This window comes from Centruroides vittatus, unplaced genomic scaffold, assembly GCF_030686945.1.
Source record: "Centruroides vittatus isolate TY-2023 unplaced genomic scaffold, ASM3068694v2 contig_1033, whole genome shotgun sequence".
Classification (NCBI taxonomy): domain Eukaryota; kingdom Metazoa; phylum Arthropoda; class Arachnida; order Scorpiones; family Buthidae; genus Centruroides; species Centruroides vittatus.
Window position 1 is genome coordinate 685433 of NW_027120671.1, and position 25948 is coordinate 711380.

General features: G+C 24.9%; 1 protein-coding gene across 1 annotated transcript; it reads left to right on the forward strand.

The window, feature by feature from the left end:
- Positions 1-701: 701 nt before the first annotated feature.
- LOC136968449 (ileal sodium/bile acid cotransporter-like) lies at positions 702-25667 on the forward strand. Its single transcript, XM_067262452.1, has 6 exons — positions 702-881; positions 13012-13217; positions 15655-15859; positions 16840-17100; positions 18225-18351; positions 25420-25667. Exons 1-6 carry the CDS (start codon positions 714-716, stop codon positions 25527-25529), a joined length of 1077 nt encoding a protein of 358 aa, XP_067118553.1. The 5' UTR covers positions 702-713; the 3' UTR covers positions 25530-25667.
- The last annotated feature ends 281 nt before the right edge of the window (positions 25668-25948 follow it).

A 25948-nucleotide genomic window follows, 5' to 3' on the forward strand; every position in this document is an offset into this window, starting at 1 on the left:
TACGTTAAAAATACATACAATTATTATTAATATATATATATATATTTTCTGAAATTTATTATTATTTAATGAATTTGTAGAAAACAGCTTCGTATTTTCTCTCATCTTATTAAATTTAAATGCAGATGTGCTGATAAGCAAGTGCTTTAAACATTTCGATACATCCTATCGATCCGTTTAAATTTGAATAAACGAATCGAGATTAAAATAAATTGTTTGCATTTTATTGGATTTTTATGTTAGAAATTTTTAATAAAGTTAGTCTTTTATTATTATTATTATTATTTTTGTTGTTAAAGGAAAATTTAAATAATTGCTATGCTGTTTTCTGATAACATTTGTATAGTTTGAGGGGAAAATTTGACGATAATGATTAAGTCGTAACAGGAGGAGAAAGTGTTTAAATTTCACTGTTTTCTTATAAAAAATTTGTTTTATTTTTCTCAAAAATTTCCCCGTAAATAACTCATTAAAGTACAATTATTGGGAAATCGTAATTAAGTAATTGCTCGAATATACGTAATCATAGTAAAATTATTATCAATAAAACTGATTAATCATCTACAAATATATAACAATTTTACAGCATCAGACCGCTTTTAAGTCATAAAACGTTATCATTTTCACGTGAATTAAAGGCTTTATAATAGCGCACCCCTGTATAGCGCACGAAAAAATACCTCTATAACGCGACTACTCGAGAAGTTTTAAATATGGAAATTATACGCATCGAAGAAATTAATTCAACTAATAAAAATTCTTCAAATTTTACCGAAATTCTATATATAAACCCAACTTTAAAGCAATGCTTTGATGTAATAATGATTATTGTTTTAATCGTTATAATGTTATCAATGGGATGCGCTATATCCATTAAAGAAGTAAGTTTACTGATAATTTTAATATTTAAAAAAGATATTTTGATAATTAATTATAATTTTATTAAATAAGTAAGGTAAATAAGGTAAGATAAAAATGCATTAAAATTAATTATTTAATTAAACGAATCTGTAATCTTTTAGGATTTTCTTATTTGCGAGAGATATAAGAATTAATTTTAAATAAAATTAGTAAATTATTGTATAAAAACAATATATATACTATAATAATAATGATCTGATAAATCCCATTAGCTAAAACTATCATTAAAATGTCTGAGAATTTAATTAAATGTGTTTAATTCGTTTTACAAAATATCATTTTTAAGATTTAAAAATGTTTAAATTTATGAAGAATGTAATAATATTTCTATTTATTCAAGTCAACAAATTACACATAATTTTATAATATAAATTTTAGATTAAATACAGTTGAGTTTTGATCATCTGGATACTTAACACTCCAAAATGTTTGGTAATCCGGCAGAAGCAGGGCGATCCTCCAGTGGTTCTCTTCGGTGGCCGAGTGGTTTTATCCATCTGGCCACTGAAGAGTCGTGGGTTCACGCCTCTTTACGTGTCCAACACCTAAATAGAGACCAGTTTCCCACAGAGGACTCACTTCTTTTTGGCAGATTGCCCTTCTTTTCAAATAAATCCTTAACGGAGAAGAAAGTAAAAGTATTCCAAGTAACTTTCCTCTCTATATTAACTCTAGATTTTTTGATAATCCGACACACTTCCGATTACAAGCTTATCGGATTAGCAAGATTGTATTGTACACAAATATTTAATTTAAAAAGAAAAATTATTTAATTGTGACTGGTGTTATTATGATATAGTTAAATGTTAATGAACAGGAAACACTCTGGGAAATCCTAAATGGTCGATATTGATCAATAGTTTATTATATATTTGGTCCTACAGAGAGTAATTTAGGCCATTTGTATTCATTTACGAAAGTAAAAGAATGTATAAGAAAATTTTCAAACTTTCTATAGTTATTTTTAATGAAAATTTTAACGTATGACAATAATAATCCCTCTGCGTAACATTATACTTTAAATTTAACATTTAAATAGACTGTTCAGACTTTATATTTTTTCAAAAATATTTTTATATTAACTACAAAGGCAACAGTCTTAAATAACTGAAAAATAATTTATTAAATTTATATATCAATGACTTTCAGTCTGGACTGGAAGTTCATATATAGTTAATTGGGACTCCTATCCTTAAGCTTTCCATATCTGGCCTCGACTCTCGTGTATCTAACTACTTTCTGGAGATTAACAAAGGACAGACAAACGAACGGACGACATTGGGCATTTATATGCTTGCAATTTGAACTGCAACCCATTATGCTAGAGCTAATGGATGAGTATTTTCTACATAGACTTTGGATTAAATGGGCTTTTTTGCAGGATTTTTACTAGATTATTGAAAAATTGTAAGTTTTTTTAAGAAAAGGAAAGAATTTTGAAGCTTTATTTATAGAATACTATTTGCAAATAAATTGTAAATTTTGGTTAATGCTGAGCTTATGAGATATAGCGAAACCCATCATGGCATGAAGCCCTATCTTCAAAAGAAAAAGTTATGTATACGGCAAATTAAGTTGCGTGCATAATACACTCACCATTAATATAATTCAAAGGAGAATGTAGGCTTTCTGTATGCCACAATTTAGGGCCACAACTTGTTTTTTAAATCCAGCTTTAATTCGAGTCAGATGCCATAGATTAAAACTAAAATTGAAAAGTTTAGATTAAGAAATTAACAAATATTTATATTAAAATACTAAATTAAGGTATAAAATGTGATTAAAAAAACAAACAATATATTAATAGAAAGATATACACTGCATATCTGAATATATTTTATTTTTTAAAATCGAAGACATATAAAATTGGAAATTTCGAAGATATATGAGAAGATCGAAGTTATTTTATATTAAAAGAAAATTCTGCAAATATATCTTATCTGAAAATAATAAAAAAAATGTAAAAATGAAATTTTTGAAATGATAAACTTTTATAATAAACTAGGACACATCAGAAGCAAAGATGGATGGAAAAAAAATCGTTTGATACAACAAAACTGATTTTTACATTTCATATGGTAATATATTATTCTGTAAAGAATCGATGAAGCGTGTCATTCAATATGTAAGCTTATTACATCAGATTTAATATAGAACTGCATCAAATTTGATTGTTCGGTTCGATATGTTAGAAAAATAGATCAACTCATATTTGGTGATACAATGTATGAAGTCAAGGAATAGTTGTATATGACAACTGCTTTAACTGTCACACTTATCCACTACCAGATTACCTCTTTTGGAATTATAATACACCGTATCACCACGTTTATGTTCACTACATGGTCTGATGACAACGGTGTTCGATATATGGATCAAGCAGAAAATCCAAGAACATAAATCCTATTGATAGCTTGTGCAATGCTATACAAGGATTATAAACACGAAACGTCTTAGAATCAAAGCAAAACTGGTAGAAATAATATGTTATTTATTATCGTATATTGACATCGCAATCAGTTTATTTTGTGTATTATGTAAACTAAATAAATATTAAGATGATAATAATAATTTTAATTTTTTCTAAATATTTCTCACTAAAATACAAAAATAAAGTGTGAACATTATTGGAAACATTAAATCAGAAGTTAGGAATATTATTGGTAATATCTAAATAAATAATATTGGGAACATTATTTGGAACATGTAAATAATAAGTAAGAACATTGCTTGGAACATCTAAATAATAAGAAGGAACATTGCTTGGAACATGTAAATAATAAGAAGGAACATTGCTTGGAACATCTAAATAATAAGAAGGAACATTGCTTGGAACATCTAAATAATAAGAAGGAACATTGCTTGGAACATCTAAATAATAAGAAGGAACATTGCTTGGAACATCTAAATAATAAGAAGGAACATTGCTTGGAACATCTAAATAATAAGTAAGAACATTGCTTGGAACATGTAAATAATAAGAAGGAACATTGCCTGGAACATCTAAATAATAAGAAGGAACATTGCTTGGAACATCTAAATAATAAGTAAGAACATTGCTTGGAACATGTAAATAATAAGAAGGAACATTGCTTGGAACATCTAAATAATAAGTAAGGAACATTGCTTGGAACATGTAAATAATAAGAAGGAACATTGCCTGGAACATGTAAATAATAAGAAGGAACATTGCTTGGAAGATCTAAATAATAAGTAAGAACATTGCTTGGAACATGTAAATAATAAGAAGGAACATTGCTTGGAACATCTAAATAATAAGAAGGAACATTGCTTGGAACATCTAAATAATAAGGAGGAACATTGCTTGGAACATCTAAATAATAAGTAAGGAACATTGCCTTGGAACATCTAAATAATAAGAAGGAACATTGTTGGATCATCTAAATAAAAAATGTTGGTGACATCTAAGTAAATAATATTGGAACATTTTTAACTCTAATTTATTTAATTAAATTGTATAACTTTCTTATAGCTTTTTTAATTTTTATAAATTCTATAAGTTTCTTCAACTCTAATTAAAGTATATTATTACATTAATAAGCTTTAAAATTATTTAATTTTTACTTTTAAATCATGTAAAATGATAACTTACCTTTAAAACGTTTACATTTAATGAATATAAGGAAAAAAGAACTAAAATTAACATTTAATATTCATATAAAATAAAACAGTATGTTTAAATAAGTAGATTTTTATTTAATAATCTACGAGTGTGTGAATTTAACGGAAAAATTTACTTGACAAAAATGGAATTTTGCCAAATTCTTGAATAGCCAAGATTTAATTTTCGAAATTCAATTTAACATTTATTTTTCAAATATTCTACTGATCGAAAAATTTCATTTATCTTGACCTAGTATCTAGAAAATAAAAAGAAATGCATGCGTATTTATATCCGTTTGGAGATATAAAATCCGATATAAATTAGTTTTATAACTCTAAATTATTATTTTTTAAATGTTTTAAATGATTATAAATAAATTCTGGATTAATAAACCTATATTTTATTATCGATAAATGTATTTTAAGCCGAAAACAAAATTTAATTGTAAAAGTTGTTTAAATTCTGTTGTCGATTATTCTTATATGAATGAATGCATAACAAGAATTAAACAATATAAAATGAATTTATAGTATAATAAAGCGAAATTTAAAATGTAAATCTACAATATAAAAGGTATCGACGATAAAATGCGATTAGTTTAACAATAGCAAACAATGAGAGATGATCGATGAATCAAGAATAGAAGTAAATAATACAGTAGAACTGAACGTTTTTAATTCAAATTTCTGATTAATTCGGAGTAATATTTTCTCCAGATCCTTGAATTTTCAATAGAATTAATGTAAAAAAAATTTTCTTTTTAAATCGAACGTATTTTTGGTTAATTCAAATACAATTAGGAGTAGTTTAGGAAAAATCGCCTGTAATATTGAGGGAATAATAATGTGTGTTTTAGCCAATAATGTTCAGTAATGTTGATTTGGAAATTCCAGAGTACAATATTCCGCGTGTTTCTTAGTTTAAACTAACTTAAAAATTTACTTTTTGACTTTAAAACTGTTTGTTGAGGAAGATAAAAATGTGAAGAGGCTCTCAACCCCTTAATAAACTTGAAAAAAAACCTCAACATTAAAAATTTCAAGCTTTTAAAATAAATTGTGATAATAAAAAACAATTTATTACAGTACTTTTATTACATTATTATCCCTTCAACTTCAAATTATCCAAATTCTATTGTATTAACAATAGGAACAAACAATAAGACTTGATAATATTAACAATTCTATAATTATACAACCTGTAATGATTTAGAATGATATCTGTATCATATTGTAATTTTATACAACATTAATCGTTAGAATTTACAACATTACAATTCCTGTGTTGAATTGGCGAATTGTACAACCTCGCAAATACATCGATCACTAAAGAAAACTTTTCCAATAGCCACTCACAAGACTAAGAAGCAAGTTTCTCTTGTTGATCCGATTCAATTTATCTTTGTACATGAAAAACTTAAAAGTATATTTAGAATCCCTTAACATCATACGCAGTGTAAACTGTTATGTTGTTTCCTCTAGTTTCTTTTTTTTAAATAGAAGAATCGTTACAAATGTGAAACATCTGACATTAGAATGTTTTCGTTCCAACATCAGCAAACATTTCTTATCTACTTTTATTTGTATATAAATTTAAAAAAATTCACTTTACACACGACTTAAATGATAAAAGTTAAGAAACGAGCGTTAAAATTTATATAAGACTACAAATGTTTTTGAAATTTATACTTTTATTTTTATTCATTTCTTTTTTTTCATCTCTAATTTCCTTCCTATTCTGTCGTGTTTTATTCATTTATCCATTTATTAGAATTTAAAAAAATATATTATTATTATTATTTAGTATTAAAAATTACTTGACATTAAAAATATTATTTGTTAAAACAATAAAATTAAATTAATTATTGTTTAAAAACTGATTATTTTTTCCAGAAGCGTAACCTCAAAAATCATCTTGATTATTAATCAAACAATGACTTACTGTACCTTTAATGTTTTTTTTATAGAAAATAATAATAAAAAAAGGAAAATAATGAGAATGGGACACAGAAAAAACTAATAAAAACCGACTGATGGAAAGGGATTATAAGAAAAAAGTATATATATATATATATAATCATTTTTTGAAGATATATGTTTTTAAAGAAGATATAGACTTTAACTTTTAGAAAAATAAAAGTTATCCGGCTTACAAAGATTTTTTTTTTCTATATTTATCTGACTTTTAAGACATTACATCTTTAAAATATTAAAACAATATTACTCTAAATTGACCAGTTTATAATAATTAAAACGTTAAAAAAAATTCTAGTTTAAAGTAAAGACTTCATACGCTTTAAAAAATTAAGTAAATTGCTTTTTTTAAGGTATCTTAAAGATAAAATTAAGTTAAATTATCTTATTTTCGATCTTCAATTGGATGTCATAGGATAGAAAAAAATTATTATTATTATTTTTTTCCAATTTTCCATTAACTTAAAGAAAAAAAGTTAAACAATATTTTACTGTAAAATGACTTTTTGTTCTTCATCTAAAAATTAAGAAACAGACGAGTGAAGTCAACGCACCAACGCTTTTCGATTAAAAAAGATTTTTAAAAAAAGAGAAGAAAAAGATTAAATAAAATTCTATCCAAAATAAATTTCTTGGGGAATTTTTATTTATATATGTTGTACTAGATCTTATATAAATGTGAGAATATTTAGATTTTTGAAATGTAAACTTTTCATAGCAAAATATCCTTGGGGAATCTTAAGAATGTGTTTTTTTTTATTTATTTTTTATTTTTATTTTTCCTTTCTTCCTTCCCCTTCCTCTTCTTTCTTTTTCGAAAATATTCGAATGCATTCTTCCAAATGCATTGAATGAAAAAAGGTATCAGATATTTTTATTTTCTTTTCTTTCTTAAAAATTCTACAGTAAACAGTTGAAAAATGTTTAAAAATATTTTAATTTTTTTAAATTAAACTTTATCATTTATAACACTACAAAATTCAAAAACAATTATACATTTTAAAAAACAGATCTTTATGTATATTTAATACTAGTGTTTAACGTGGTATTAAGAGGCACTTTCGCCCCCTTCCACAGTTGGGATGCTTCTGAATTTTAAGCGCTCGTAAGGTTCTAAAATTTATATATGTAATTGCCGGTAGAGTAATAAATATTAAGAAATATTCACAAATTAGAAGAAAGTAAAAATTGTCCTCGTATCTTATCCTTGTCAACACATCATGAACACTGTTGTGTTGACAGGGACAAGATACGAGGACAATTTTTACTTTTTTCTAATTTGTGAATATTCTAAAATTTAGTTTAAAGGGATTCATTAGAGCCTCCTTCTTATTAATTCCCTTTTACTTCTAATTATCTCTCGATATTTTTCCTGAAAACTCCTCTCTAAAAGTTGGGATGCAAGAAGTGTTTCTTGAATTGTCACTCTTTCAGATTCTGTATGTAATTTTTTTTTTTTTTTTGTAGTATTTGCTTATTTATTTTATACTTTTTGTCAGTTATAAAATATATTATTAAAATTTTACTTCTTTAATAATTTTTTAAGCTATATTCATTTCTAATTATCACTCAATATTTATCATAAAAGTCCTCTCGTAGAGGTGGGGTGGTTCTTAAATACGCCGATATTCTTTGTTTATTTTATACTTTATGTTAATTATCTTTTTATATTTAACACATTATTAACCTGTTTGATTTAATAAATTCTTTTTTAACTTAGTTTATTTACTTTAAATTATATTATTTGTTTAATAAAAGCTGTTTTTTAGAGTCGAAGTTTATCTTAAGTTCGAAAAAATGTATAATATTACGTGATGAAACATTTCCAGATAAGGAATGAAAAATAAATTAATATTTACGTCATTTTATTCAATGTTTTTAGTCCAACGAAACTAAAATTATCCAATGATTTTAGTATTAATCTATAAAGTTAGGAAGAAAAGAGAGAGAGAGGGGAAAAAAATTTAATGACTTAAATCCTATTAAGGATAGATTGACAACTCATTAATATGAGAAAAATATGTTTACTTGTTAATTTTGTTGATCTTAACATATAAACTACAGCCATTACTAATCTGTTTTGATAAATTACAAGAGAGCGATAACTAATAAAAATTGTTTAACGACTTTAAAGATGAATTGATAATAATAACGAGCAATTTTAATTTATGGAAAAATTATCCTGTAATAAAGAATTTACGTCCAATTTTCTTAATATATATATATATTTAATTGTGGTTATAGAAACTTATTTTAAATCTTATTTAACGTACTGTACTACGTAACTTCGATTTGTCAATATTCACTTTTACTTAATTAAGTAGGATTTTTTTTAAATAATAAAATACTCAAAAATAATACCGTATATAAGTATAAATATTTCATTAAAGAATCTTCTAAAGTTAATAAATATTCAGGATTTAAAAACTAGATTTATCCTCGAAAGGTTGAAAGTCAAATTTATCCACATACGTTAAAGGTTAATTTGATATTACAGGGAAATTTTCCTGAATTGTGATAATGGTTTTTAAATGATTAAAATTGAAGGCAAGTATATAGAATACTTTATTAAATATTTTACGTAATTTACAGTAAAACCTGTCTAAACCGGACTCGTGCGGTACCGAATATTTTTTCCAGTTATGTCTCCGTTTTATTCAGGTTCCATTTCAAACAGGTTTTACTATACAGCACCGAGTTTCGTATGGAAAGTTTATAGAAGTACAGTACAACTAGAGTCTGAGTAAACAGGAAACGTACTGAAGATCAAATTGTAAAATGACAAACTGAATTAAAGATAAATAATAAAATCACTTATGAGTTATATGAAGTTACAAAGATGAAAATGGAGCATGAAAATGAAATTTTAAAGGAATAAAAAAAAAAAAAAATACTGAGAATTTACTTACTTTATACATGACAAGATATTGTCTAGTATATGGAAGAGCCAAATACAATTCCTGTCATTTTTATGCGTCTATTCTTCGAATTTTTCAGTATTCCATTTGTGTGTTTGCATCTTTGTAGTTTCCACCATTCTTAACACGGCTTTCCACACATTTTTTAATATTTTTTTTATTTTTTTTTATTCAGTTTGACTTTTTAGAAGTTGCCTTTAGACGTGTTTTTATATCCGGAGGCATTTTTGATAAAATTGCCTTCAGACTTTATCCATTTCTACATGTAAAATCACATACCATATTTAGTAAGAGCTTTTTACAATAAACAGAAAAATTTCCTATTACAAGTGACTTAAAACTAAGGAAAAAGTATTTTTGTGTTTTTATTTTTGAATCCTTTATATATATATATATATATATATAAGATGAAATATCAACTATATAAATCATTCTCAATAATAATAATAATAATAATAATACAATAAAACCTGTGTAAGCCGGAATCGTACGATACCGAATATTTTTACACTTTTGACAGGTTTTGGGCAGGTTTTACTGTAATAAAATTTAATTTAATTTTGTTAGCTACTTCAATGTATATGAAAAATAAATAAAATTCGCGAAATAAAATCGAGTTTAAAATACAAAAACATGCAAAGAATTCCTTTATAGTGCAGATTTTCAACACGTTTATTACTTCAATATCTCTGATAACAAAGTAAACATCTTCTAAAGATTAATAAAATTATTATATGATCCTATTTTCAAATAGAAAAATAATAATTTCATGTTGCGAAAATTGCAAAATCTTTTGTTTAAATATAGCATATAATTATACAAAATAATCTGTTGAATTTAAATATTTATTCTTTCTTCTTTCTAATAATAATAATAATAAATGGAATTTTTATTTACTTACATAATAATTGGAAATAGAGATTATCTCGATATTCAAATTGTTTTCACTCCTCGACAATATTAAAATTTTAAATCAGTTGAAAAGAGCTGAAGTAAATTTCATTGCTGCTGTATACTAAAATAATAGAAGTTATGTAACGATTTTGAATAGTTTCTTTGTATTGTTTATAAGAGTTTTAAGTGAGATTTTATATAAAATAAATATATGTAAACAACTATTTATGCCCAACATTCTAACGAGGATACTGCTAGAGTTACAACTTCGAACATGTTTAATGTAAAATCGCTTATATTTAAAATAATTATATTTAAACAATACTTTACTTTTAATATCTTAACAGTTAATACAGAGGTACAAGTGCTATAATTATATAAATTTAGCCATGTTACGTAATCCATCAGTAACTATTAACATTTTAATATATATCTTGTAATATAACGTTTTAATATAATACATAGAATCGAAAACATGATCATAACTAAGAAATTGTATTAAATAAAGATGCTGTATTTAAATACAGTACTTTTTACCTTCAATACCATAATAAACATATTGTTACAGTTACGCAGATGCAACTAGGTTACGCAACTCTCAACTATTTACGATTTTAATTTAAAACATAACAACTAAAACTTGACCATAATTAAGAAATTTATTTAAGATCATAAAAAAATCCCTATTAATTCAATATTATAAACAAACATAAGCGTAATACAGGGAGAGAGTCAAAAATTGCTTAACACCCTTATAAATGGGCAAGGAGAAATTCTGGCATGATAAAAAGATATTATGGCTAGTGGTATAACATGTTACTATGTCAAAATGTTCAATAATATGTTTCCATGCCAAAAAGCCCATTAACAAGTTACTTTACAAACAGGAAAACATTGGTAAAATGTTTTCCTGTTCAACTCAGTTCGATTTTACAAGGATGTTAAGCAGCTTTTGATTCATCCCGTACTTCAATATCCTAACAATAATACTGTCAATGTAGCTATAACTATGTAAAACAGCGTAAAATATAAAATAGGCCTATATACTTTTTTATATTATAATAAGCTATCAAATTTGAAAACTATTCGAAAGATTTGTTACGATTGTAAAGACAACTATTGTTTCCTAGTAGATCAATATTAATTTTACAATGAAATAATAAATGATTTTCGAGATTCTCACTACTGATTGGATGAAATATATCAATGTCAGTCACAGTTCGTTTCTTTGTCAGTCGACGTTCGATATATTATCTGAATAGGTCCTTCAAAAGGGAATTGAAAAATAATTAATTTTGCCACTCTCTCACTCTCTTCAGACATAAATAAATCATAAACTCGTTATTATCTAAGTTATTAATATATGAAAATTATATCATTTTCAATGTAACATAAAGAAAAAAGAAAGGAAAGGAAAGACATTTTAAATATTTATCGAATCAAAATTTTAAATATATTATCTTATCTAAAAGTATAAAATCTTATTTAAAAATATTCACTTCTACCATTTATAAATATCATCCTGATAAAATAATATTTTCATCGGTCAATTCCAAACATAAACAGTTTCCCCCTCCCCTCTTTTTTTCTATATTGTTCTATTGTATTTATTGATTTCTGTATAAACTGTCTAGTTACAGAATTGACAAGATAAATTCGCGAAAATTTTATTTGGAGAATTTCATTAAAGTTTAATTTTTCTAACTGAATAATATAATTTCAAATACAAATCAAATAAATATAGCAATATTTTATTCGATAATTCTTTTTACATAAATCAATGTGTAAAGAGTGTGTTCTTTCGAGCAATAAATAGTTTTATCGCTGCGGTTATGTATTATTTTCCTCCTTTTTTTTATTTTTTTCTCTCCCCTTCCTTCTAGTTGTAGCATTTTCCCTGTTGTATTCATTGATTTACACTAATTACACAACTTTGACGGTTTCGTGTAATGTTTCTATCAGTTTGACCTTTTTTTATTCTTGTTTTCTTCCTTTTTTATAGTATAAAATTTCCGTTCAATTCTCTTTTAAATAAGTCAGGAAATGAAAAAAAAAGAATCAATAGAAAAATTATATGTTAAGCTTTCAAAATCAACTGCTGTAAAGAATGCGTAAGTAGTAACTTTAATCCAATTAAATATATTTACATGGTTGAGTATGTTATTTATTCTTAAATAATTAAAAAAATCTAAATGAATAAAGTGTTTATTTTAATATATTTCAGTAATTTTATTCTTAATAATTAACTAATTTTAAAAAATTCAAAAGAACATAATCAACCATAAAATACTTCAAAGAATTATTATATATTCTAATAATTTTATTAAAATACTTTACTGAAATCTTCATTTTTTTACACTAAATTCACTGAAGTCGGAATTTTTTTTACACTAAATTTACTGAAATCGGCATTTTTTTACGCTAAATTCACTGAAATCGGCATTTTTTTTACACTAAATTCACTGAAATCGGAATTTTTTTTTACGCTAAATTCACTGAAATCGGCATTTTTTTACACTAAATTCACTGAAATCGGAATTTTTTTTACACTAAATTCACTGAAATATATGTTTAACAAGTTTAATAAATGTAACGAAATAAGTATTTAATCAATTTTACTGAAATATATTGAAATTTAATTAAAATTTTTATGTAAAAAAATTATTTTATAATTTTATAGGTATTACTTCACATAAAAAAACCTATAGGAGTGAGTTGTGGTATGATCAGCCAATTTGTTTTGATGCCACTCTCTGGATTTGGATTCAGTCAAGCCTTCAAACTAAGAGCTAGTTATGCTACAGGAGTATTAGTTATTTGCTGCTGCCCGGGAGGGGTACTATCTAATACCTTTACTTATTTTTGTGATGGAGATTTGGCACTTAGGTATTTATTTAGCTCCGTAATAAAGATTAATGATAGATAAAGTAATCTTTATTTCCGTAAGACGATTTTAGAAAAAGAAGAAAAAAAGCTTTTATTGGGTTATAACGTATATATATAAAAAAAAAAAAAAAAAAAAAAAAACACTAGAATTATACACTAGAATTATACTTTAAATGCCAATAATTTATTTTTGTATTAAGATGATTTACCTATTCCTAATTCACAGTTTAAGCTGAATTATTATAATTTATATATGGGCTAGATTGTGTATAATTTCGAGAGAAAAAATAAACGATAATATACTTCTTAAACTAATTAAATTATTTAAAAAATATTTATGCAGGGTGGCCTAACTGTGTTTTCTTTTGTATGTTCCAGGCAAAGCCGGATTTAGACTCGCTGCGAATTTAAGTTATAACACGTAAGAGGAGGCCCTTGCCTTCTACTAAATAATAAAAATGTGAGGCCCTAAACGTATTTTGGTAGCGTGAGACGGTTTGTTTAGCTTGCATATAAATCCCTCCTGCTTCCGAGAACACTTGTGAATATGGATCGTGAACAGAGTTTAGAAAAATGTATTTTTGGTGGAAACGTGACAAATAATATAATTAAGTATTTAAATATTTAAATTTAAAAAAAACCAGCAATTTAATCTTTACTTTTGGGCCACCCTCTTCATTATAATTTTAAAATATTATTATTATTTTTTTTTTTAACTTCGAACTGATTTAATTATTTCAAGTGTTAAAGTTTAAAGTAATATTAATCTAATTAAGAATTATAAAAATTTAATAAATGTTAAAGAATTTAATTTATAATTTATAAAAATCAAACTGATAGTTAATAAGTTTCATGAATAATAATTAAAATTTTTACGAATATTGATGATAATATAGAAAGAGGAAAAATAAATTTTGATATTATTTAATTGCTTCTCGTAACATATTTATGTTAATAATACATAAATTAAACATTAAAACGTCATCTCACCAATTATCTTAATCACTTCTTCACTCGAATTCAATTAAATTGACTAAAAGCATATTACGGATCTACATAATATACGATTCTTTATGCAAATACATTCAATTTTGTGAATGATTTATTCCAATATTCTATAAATTTTGAATAACTAGAGCTTCCTTAATCATATTACATCTGCTAAATACATATCGACTGTCAAATTAATTTTGGATTTAATTCCGATATGTCCACTATCACGATCAGTAACAGTTATTGATCAAAGTACACTCAAGTATAACATTTAACAGTTTATTAACGGTTACACTTAATTCTCTTAGCGATTACACCAACACTTGCAGATTTATTTCGGATTAGTAAATTGCCAATTAAAACACCAAATGTTATGGCAGTAATTAATTAATATGCCGAGAATTGAATATCAGATTTCAAGTTATGGATTTCCCATTAGCTATTAAATTTGAATTTATACAAACTTTATTCAAACTTCATGAAAATGGAAACTTTTCAACTACAATAAATTATAAATATATACGTATATAAACTATACTGTACTTAAGTACATTATCCAAATATAAACTAAACTTATAAGGAAATTGTATATTTACATATATATACTAATATTTAAATTAGCTTATTTTGTATATTAATTAGATTTAAATAGTTTCAATTAAACGGTAAGTTTTTGACAGAGATAATTTTCAATTTGGAAGTTTATATGTCAATCACTTTCTCATAATTTCATTTACATTTCAGTTTACTGTTTGCTGATGACAGTTGCAATTTACTAAAATAATTTAGCATTTACATCGAATATAGATAGAGCTTTAACATGTATAATAATACAATCAAACCTCTGAACAACGGCCACTGGACACACATAAAAATGGCGGCTGTTCGGAAATAGCCTTTGTAAGGAGGTTATTTTTGTAATTTATTTTAACAAAATGGCTGTTATTTAAAGGTTGCCGGTGTTGGGAGGTGTCCGTTGTATGGAGGCTATTTTTGTATGCATTTTTGTTGAGGAAACAAAAACATTCTCTAAGAAACTGTTTACAGGTTAACAATGTTGGCAGATGACTGTAATTTAATTTCCTATAAAATTCTATATAGAATATTAACTCTGTGAGGCAAATAAAATTAATATTTTAAATTTGCATCTTCCTTAACGAATCCTCCTCTTTTTTTTTTTTTTTTTTTTAATCAATAAAGTTAAGCTGGTTTAAGTAAGTTTAATTCTTTCAAATTTATTTTAATTTAACAAAAATATTTATTTTAAAAATTTTAAAACTTTCTAAATCTTAGAAGAATATGTTTAAAGTAGTATTTTCGAAAGTTTTCTATTAAAAAATAATAATAATAATAATAATTTTTTAAAACTTTTGCATGTGGATATTTACATTAGATGTGATGTAGAACAGTACTTTTATATTTCTGAAAATTCTATTTTCTACAGCGTTACGATGACGACAGCGAGTACATTATTAGCTTTAGGTTTTCTACCATTGAATATGTGGATTTATGGCCAAAATTTAGAAACGGATAATTTAATCATCCCCTACGATAAAATTGCACTGTCTCTGGTTTACATTGCATCTCCGGTATTGGTTGGAATGCTGTTACGTTGGAAAGTCCGAAGAATCGCTTATTACGTCACAAAGGTAATAAATGATCCATTAAAAGATTAATATTGTTAATAAATTAGCCGAATTGATTAAAATTTACAATCGATTAATTGTTACTAGTTTCAAGAGATGGCGCCACGAAACAGTTATAACTAATTGATTATTATTAAGATTTATTGTTAATAAATCATTATTTCTCAGTAATTAATTATTATATTCATAAATGAATAGTATAACACATTTTATTTATATTTACTTAATTATCAACTTTAATAATTGTTTAGACATTTTATGTAGAAATAAAAAAGATTAATTTGATTTGTTTCCATGAGTAAATTAAGTCAATTTAACCAAAATTTGAAATTATATATTTAATTTACAATTAGGAAATATCCGTTAAACCTATATAACGTCCCAAACAAACAATATACAAAAAAACAAGCTAAAAATACACATAAAAAGACAAAAATTTATGAATTATAAAGCATAAATTAACACGATTTTATTCATTATTAATTAATAAAATAATATTCTAAATTATATAAAATTTTAACGATTTTTTTCGGTATAAATAAATATGTAATATTTTTAGTAATAAGTTTACTGGTTGAATTTTTAAAATAATTGAAGGAATATTCCAACACGTTTCAATCAAAGTCTCATTCATATGTATAAGAATCATTGCATGATCACACACGTTTTCCTTCTATCAATAATCCTTCAATTTTATCCTGAGGGACCATCATCTTGACTGAAGAGTTCTCCAAATCGAATCTTTCTTTGATTTAGCAACCGTTATAATATGACAAAGGAAACTATTCAATGTCACGTACCGAGTCGTTGTTTGATCAATCAACAATATTATTTGCGGTTAATACACTCATCCGAATTAAATAACTAAAAGGTTTTAATTATTCTACAAAATAAAAGGAAATAGTAAAATAAGTTAATTTATTTAATGTATTTAATTAATTTTCAGAATAATACATTTGATTTATTCGATTTTTCTCTTTTAGTTCGGAAGTTATAGTGGTATAGGTTTAGTTTTTTTCTGCATTATTTTACAAATCGTCATGTTTCCGTCCATGTTCGATTTAGTGCCTTGGAAATTATATCTTGCTGTTGTGTTACTGCCAACATTGGGACTAGGTATCGGTTACGGTTTGGCTGCAATTTTTCGTCAATCTCTACCAGCAAGAAAGACTATAGCCTACGAATGTGGATTACAGAACGTTCCTTTGGCACTTAACATCATTTCCATATCTTTCAAGCATCACGTAAGTTTAAATATTAATTAATTAACAATTATAATAGAATATTCTTTCGTAAGTTTTATTAAACTAGTAACTAAAAATTATCGTGTTAATGTTAGAATATAAAAATAAGCAGGAAGAATTCTGAATGACTCCCTTGGTAATTGTACTTATGGGAGTTTAGCAGGAAAACATTGATACCACGGCTTTATTTTTCAGATCTTTTTTCATTCCTCGAAATATATATATATATATATAGAAGCATCTAAGTAGATAAACAAGAGTGTAAAATTCGCGTAAGATTTCCGTTCTAGTGTATAAGTCTGCACTTTCTTTCCTTTTTTTATTATTAGTGTGGCGTCAACGACGATACATGACTTGACAAATTCAGCAGTTTATTTCCCAGGCCTAAAGGCATTCAGTAGAATGTTTCATCTTGAATGTATTCGATCTGCCGCATTAGCAATTCCGGAAATTGAATGTCCCTTCCGATTTCTCGCAGTCGATCAATTCAGCACTTTCCATAGTTCGTTGGACGTCCGGTAGAGGGAAATAGTACGATTGGTCAAGCAAAGATGCTGACTTGTCAAATCAAAATTAAATTTTTCCTATAATGACTCAATTAATTAAATTTATAATTTAATAAAGTCGACGATACCTCTTTCGTATTACTGATATCTTAATGCTGTTGTAACTTATCGAATCGAGAAACAATTCTTTCGACTAGTACCGCAGATAATTCTAGACAAGAAGACATGATTCATGGTTGCAATATGTTTCCTGCTCTTGTTTATTGCACTAGACACAACCGCCGAGACAATGAAAACATATGAAGGGATCTGTAGGTGGTTAACTTGTCTTCTTGAACAAGTAAAATAATATCTTGATACTTCATGAAAATTTAATTCTTGTGTATTATCTTTATTCGCTCTAATAAATCAATAAATTGTAATTTTATTAATTTATTGATTAACTTAAATATTAAATTTATTAATTAAAATATTAAGTTGTAATATATATTAATAAGTTTAGTAACTTTAAAAATAAATAAATAAAAAAATTCTTAATAAACAAATTATTTTAAAAGTTAAAACATGTTAAGAGCCAAATTACCTTGTACGAAATTTATTTTCCTCTTTATTTATTAGCAACAAGTAGAAATCGTTGTATTTCCATCTCTGTATGGCTTCTCTATGGTGACTTCAGCGAGTATAGCGTGCGTATTTTATCAATGTTACAAAAAATGGATACAGACAAAAAAAGTGGAAGAAAAAGGTAAAAGAAAAAATACTTAAGAGTGTTAAAACATAAAATATAAACGTATAATATAGATACTTACCTAGTTTATTGATAGCTTATTTTATATCCTTTGTTGCATCCATTTCCATTAATCTTTTTTTTTATTGTTTAAATGTTTCACTTGGGGTTCATTCCTCACTCGAATGTGTTGAACTTTTTGCTCGACTAAGAGCCTTTCACTAATCGTTAGCCTTGAATGTAACATTTTGACGTCATCCTGGATATAAGTTAAAAGCTATCACACATGTCTCTGACAAGTAGAGATGCAATGTGTCTGAGAATTTTATCGAAAGGAAAATAGTGATTTCCTTTTACTCTCTCGCATCTCACGTATCTTCCATTATGTTATAAAAAGTAGAAAAAAATGAGAAAAATGCATATTATCAAGCGAAATTCTGAAAGCGTAATCAGGTTTCTTAATCCAACAGAATTTAAAGCAACATATTGTTTACTTAAATATAAATATTCATAATTTAAAGCTCTGCTTTAATTATTCGTTTAAGTTTACGCTTCGGTAAATTTTTTTTAAATCTGCGCGATATTTAATAAATACAAAAATCTTAAATAATTCATAGCTTGAAGTATGACCTGCCAAGTATAAAGTTATTGGAAAGGAAGAAAAATTCCATTAATATGAAGTGAAATTTTATTAGTAAATTAAATAATTGTCGCCTTCGCTTAATAAAGTTATCGGTTGATATAATCTACGTCAAGTTGACAATAGATGAGATGATGTTTCTAGATATGAGAAGGTGTAGATTTAATCTGAGATAAATACACTCATTCGTTTAAGTCGAGGAATTGTAGCCTCAGGACAATCAATATCTTATACTTGATAATTCTATAGACTCACACTAAATACTTTTCAAATATAAGTTTCAAATCGAGTTATCCGTTAATTTAATAATTATCATTAGTAGTAAAGAAATTGTAGAATAATTATACGTTTCACCTTTCTAATATAAGAATCGATCCGATAAAATTATAATAAGTTAGAAAAGTATAAATGAAACAAATTAAAATGATCTTATTAACATAGGTAGTTCGACTAACTGGAGATAAACTAAGATACAACGTCGTATTCGTTTGTGATTTTAATTAACGTGATTGGCTAATAGATTATTTTAAATTAACCAATCAGAGTAATGAAATTTACAATTTGAATTCATATCACAACTCTATATTTTCGATTAGTTTAACTTATTTAATTAAATATCATTTAAATTTAGTGCATGCATGAGGTTAGATTTTAAATATTTAAAAGGATAATAATTTTGTAATAAATATATTTTACTGAATTTAACAATAATAATAAAAAATACAATATACGTACAGATTTTTATTATCTTCCGTTTCATATTTTTGTAAACTTAGTGCAAAATTTATTACTTAATAAATATTCATAGCAACGGTTTGATAATTCAAATTCGATCGTTTTAATTATAGAATTTCAAAACACATCAATGAATAATAATAATTATCTTACATGGAAACGAACACAGCTTTAAACAATTTATTATTACTGCATGCATTGATAAGGATACAAAGATAGCTTTTCGAGTTAGTCTCACTGAATAATTTATAATATTAAAACTACTTAAACCGTAGCTACACTAGTATCATTTATGAAATATCATAACAGTTTCGCTCGCTTTCATAAATTTTCATGACGAAAAAAACAGGATAAAAAGTTTTGCATATTGAGAAGTAAATACAGGAAAGGAAAAACCATTAGCTTTATTGGCTTGATTGATATCTTCAACAGTCCCGAATTTGATCGGTTTGGAAAGTTTTTTAAGAAAGATCTTGAAAACTATTATTGAAAAAACTTTATTTGTTCTACCTTAGTGTGCAGACTGTTATCTCATTTTTACAGAAACGGTTTCGTTTAAACAGCTAAGAATTTATACAGTATCCAACGCTGTCGTAACACATAAAAAATGGTATACGACTTAAAGACTCAACTGTAAAAACTTTAGCAATTGTATCCAAATTTATGTTAAAATTTATATTAGCCCTTTCTTTAAAAAAAAATTCTTTCTTCTGTATTTTTACAAAATATTCGTCATTTAGACTGCAGTAAAAATTTCCTTTCTTATTCGAATGCGTTAAAAATTATTTCTGTATCAATAGAAAAGCTAAAGTTGGAAATTTCGCAGAACATTTTCAACAGAGCGTGAAATTGCGATATGGAGAGGTATCAACAGCATTAAATGTGCAAAGCAGACATTTTAAAGAAAGTTAAAAATTTACAGTTGTTGATTTTAACGCCTAAAAATAATATATATAGATTATTTTCAGCTATAAAAATTTATATGCATATATAAAATCCAAGATTTATAAAATTGCCGAAAGTTATTCTAATTCATCACAGATGAATTACTTCTCTTGTTTCACTTAAAAGAAATTAAATAATTATAAATGGAATAATTATTCTGATTTAAAAAAAGGAACAATTCTTATTAAAATTCCTTAAAAACATCATTAAATTGTTATTTTTTTAAATTAATTATTCTGCTTGTTATTTTAAGCTTATATATTTTAATATTCCCTACACAATTTATAAAACTTAAAAATTGTTTCTAGTAATTCTGCATAGAATAGGAGATTATATATTGATTTATTTATAAGAAAATAATATATAAATATATCTGTATTTTTTTTAAATTAATAAAATTCAATTCCTGTAAAAAGCGTTGAATAAATAAATATATTTAATAATATAAAATTTCAATTTTATATTATTAAAACCTTGTCTAAAAATTGAAAAAAATTAAATATAGTAAATATAAACTACAATAAAATTTTATTTAATATTTAACTTAGGATTTATTTATTGTATAAAAGATAAAATATAAAAAAACTAAAGAATAAATAATGGAAAATAAATTGATTTAATTTTAATTTATTACAATAAAGCGTTCGATAATACATACATAAAAACACGTTTAATATACAGTAAACAATTTTTTAATATATAAATATGTATACTTTTACTTATTTTAATTAAATTTAATAATAATACTTTATATACTAAACCTCTATACTAAATGGTTGAGTTGTAACTTGATACGGAATTATTAATTTATAAAAATAATATCAAGTGAAAATTAAGATAGAATAAATATAGAATATTCATTTTTATAAAGTGAAGTTGGAGTGTGATTTTGACACTTATTAATTTAACGATAATATTGATTTTTAATGATAGCTTATGCGAAACGAATTTATTAACTCGACAAAGTTTCTCCTCACTTATGTGTATAAGAATAACATCAGATTGAAAAATAATGTTTTGAATTAATTTAATTTTAATAATATATTTATTTTGTATATAATAATATTTTTTTATTTACGTGATAAGTAATACAAGTTAAAATTATTAAGGAATTAACAATATTGGTAAATTAATTAAAAGCCTAGTTAATTGTATTTTTGTTAAGTAAAGAGGTTTATAAAAAAAACGTATTTTTTAATATAATAATATTATCAGCATCAACTCCTGTTTAATATCCTTCAGAGAGTTCAGGTTAAAAAAAAAACAAACGAATTACCCAAGATTAATCTCCAATTTGCAATTCTTCTGTAGATTTTTAGGATTGTATGCCATATTAGCTATAATATATACTGTCGAACCTTTAAACAGCGACCATTTTAACAAAATAAATAATAGCCAACACCGAACAACAGCCAATTTTTATGTTCCTGTCCTTTGTTTACAGGTTTGATTGTTTATTAATGTTGATATAACACCATACACTTTAGAAACGCCTTTAATATATTCTCGTATCATTAAAGGATTAAATAATAATACTAAACTAGTTAAAAGCTTAATTAACTATATAATATTATTATAATAATTTCATAGACTTATTCTCATATTCACAATATTTTGATGAATTATCTAGCAACACGTCAGACATCAAAATGAATCAATCTCTCTTAGGATCAGTCATTCAGCTAATCGGATTTATTTATAGCCTTATAACTAAACTCAATTTTTTCTTGTCATTAAAGAGTATAGATTCCTTCAATTATATCTATAAATGAAGAATCACTCCAGTCATTGATACTGGAAACTTATATCGTATCTTAGTAAATACGTTTATAAACGTATAGAAATTAAGATTAACGCGTAGATTTAAGCTGAAAAATAAAATTTAATTAAAGTAATTTTGTATTCATTTACTATATTCAACAATAAACAGTTTCAATTTTCATTTAAAAAAAATAATTCTTTTCTTTTATGTCCTTTTATCTATATTAAACTTTTGCTTATAATTTATTTTCTTTTATATTTTTTGCTTATTTACTAATTTGTAAATATATATACAGTATTGTTTAATAAAATTAAAAGCTCTACATTTACGTGAAATGTTAAAACAATTCTTTACTTCAAACAAATTATTTCTCGTCACAAAAACAACTTAAATATATAATTTTTAAGATAAAAAAAATACCCTGATATATATTTATGAATTACTTAAAGCGTTTTTTATGTTAATTTAATTATCTTTGAAATTTTTCTTTTCTTAAAATTAATAAGGCTTTTTCATTGTTCTTGAGAGATGTAGAATAAAAAAAAAAATTACTACTGTAAAGCATTACTTATACCATTATTAAAATGTCCAGATGATAAATTAATCTTTATAATTGGCATATTTCTTTTTAAGAAAAATGAACTTTTATATAGTTTTTCAGCAAAACACGTTATTATAAATAATCACTTGTTAATAAATTATTAAATTAATATAAGAATTAAGAGCCACTCTTCATACACTGACTCATTTCACATGCATGACTTTAATCATTCTCATTTGTGGTAAAATATCTTTATCATCTAAACTATCATCTAAATTTTACATCAAAATGTAATAAATTTTAAAGATTTGTTCTCACAATCTCAATAATTGAATCCGCTGATTGAAACAACAAAATTTAAATTTAAATTGTTTATTTAAATTATGTTGTTTCTATCATCATTATCGCGTGATTAAATTTACAAAATACGAAAGTTTATAGTTTATACAACAAGATAATTAGAAATTATATTAATTTCTAAATCTATTATTTAAACATAATGTTAATGAAATTTGTTAAATTTATTGTGACAAATTTTTTTTCCCTGTTTTCCTCACGTGATTAGTGATAATGATAATACTTTTTCCTTTAGTTACGATCCTTTTATAAAATATCCTCTTCTTTTATAGTGAAAATAAATCTATAGTAAGTATAAACAACTTAGAATCTTCTATGATCCATACTTTCATAAAAGAGAAATCATTTTATGACTTTTTCAAACCCTCCCCATCTTTTTTTTTTAACAATATCCATTCAAGAAGAGGTTGCGACCCTATGGAAAAAAAGTAGCATATGAATCGAAAATTCATCGATTAGTTTCATATGGTTCTAAAGATAGCTGGCACACCTCACCCTTATTTATTATCCGTGCTTTAAAACTGTTTTAAACAGGAAACTATTCTGAATTTTCTTCTCTAATGTGTCACCTCCGAAACAACGATCCTCTTTTTTCCACTTTACGACATACTTGCGTTTAGAGCTGGACCAGTAGCATCGGCTTTTGGATTATTTACTAGAGTTAATGGTCATAAAACACCTCTAGCTTCTTTCTCTTAAAATTAGTATTAACATTTGTTACGATTTCTATTCCTACATTTATTATAGATAGAATTTTTTCCTGTTTTTTTTTTCTCTAGAACAGAAAACTGGAAACGTCTACCATATAAGAGCTAAATAATAAACATCTTCACAATGCCGGGCTGAAATTTTTAATCATATTCTTAATTTATTTAATTTAAAATATATGCTCTCAATCTCAAATTATTAGTGATTTACCGCTGTATATATCATACTTTTCCTAAGAACAACAGAGTCGTACCGGTCCGGGTTTTTGAATTGCTCGTCCCTAAGCTTTTCTTGACTTTTTATGTATCTAACTCAGTTTTCGAGATTCAGAAAGAACAGACAACCAGACAGACAGACAGAAAGACGATAGTGGGAATTTATAAGTCTACATTTTTTTTTTTTTTTTTTTTCAAATAGAATTCCAATCAATAATATTACGAATTATGTTCGTTTTTATTAATTATTTTTTCTTTGCTTTAATGCTTTTTGCCCCTTTCTTTATTTAGTTTCTAAATGTGTTGGTGTGTATTTTTGTGGTTGTATTGAAATTTTAAATGGGGCAAATTCTAACTGATCTTCTTTCCCTTCACGTTTTTTGTTTGTTTTTTCTAACATTTTGAGATCTGTACTAACATTCCTTTCTTCGTGGAAACTCTTCAAAACTTTTCGATCAATGAACAATGATGTATTGATCTCGAAACAGAGTAAATGCTCGATTCGACTTACTGTATACATGAATATGAAAATACCTATTAGAATTTGTTTGAAGAAATTTATTATTTTTTAAATAATATTTACATAATTACAATATAAATTTAATCAATCAAATTTAAAAATAAAATAAATTTTATTTCTCTTATCAATTTTGATCTCCGAATCCAATTTATAGTGTCATTTATTTATTTTTGATTTCTTATATTTTTATATATAGAAATTTTTATTTTTATTTGTCTTTTCTATACAAAACAAGGTAAATTTTTAGGACGAGAAGATTATAAAATGATCAGTTTTTTAAATAATATTTTTACTTAAAAATAATTATAAATAAAAAATAAATTGATTAGATATTCTAATTAGGTTTCCAGAAAGTAAACTTTATTTTTTTTATTTTGATTATAAAATATATATTTTAATATAATCAATATATTTTAATAAATTAAATTTAATATAGAGTTTTTAATATTTTTTGGCGAATAAAGTATTCTAGCCATACACAATTTTTTAATAAATGATCTAAGATGTTACTTTTTATCAATGGCTTTTTTTTTTTCCTCCTTGCTTAATCTGTAACTGTTCGAGCAAAGATCATTGTTCTATCAGCACACAAAGATGCTTCTATCGATTGTCTTTGCAATTAACGTTTCTGTATAGTTTAATAACGTCACTTGATGCTTTCAGACATTGCAGATGCTGAAGATGTAATTAAGGAGTTTATTCCTAAGACCAAGGAGAATGGAGTGATGTTGGAAACGTCCACACAAATATCTGATCATTCACAATTATATTAAGTGAAGTTTACAAATAAAGTACCTGAAAGTCGAAATATTTCACTAGTTGATAGAATTATTATAATTCTAAATAATTAATGTTGAATGTTCTTAAACGTGTTAGCTCTTTGTAACTTATGTGTTGGATTAAACTAATATTTACTTAAGGAGGATTTCAATGTAAATTAAAATATTTTTATTTTCTCTTATTTGGAATAAATGAATTTTTTTTAAAAAATTGCTTATTTTTCCCTTATTTTCATTTATTAATTCATAAAACTCAGTTTCAGTAAGTTAACATTTATTCCGTGAATAATTAATTCTTAAATAAGAAAAACAAAATACATAAATTCAAATATTTATCTATTAAATTATTAATATATTAAATAAAATTATTTTTATTTAGATAAATAAATAAATAAATAATTTATTAATTTTGA

Coding starts and splice junctions, on each gene's coding strand:
- LOC136968449 (XM_067262452.1), top strand. CDS start 714: ATGGAAATTATACGCATCGAAGAAATTAATTCAACTAATAAAAATTCT. Junction 13,218..15,654: donor GATGGAGATTTGGCACTTAG/GTATTTATTTAG, acceptor TATTTTCTACAG/CGTTACGATGACGACAGCGA. Junction 15,860..16,839: donor TCGCTTATTACGTCACAAAG/GTAATAAATGAT, acceptor TTTCTCTTTTAG/TTCGGAAGTTATAGTGGTAT.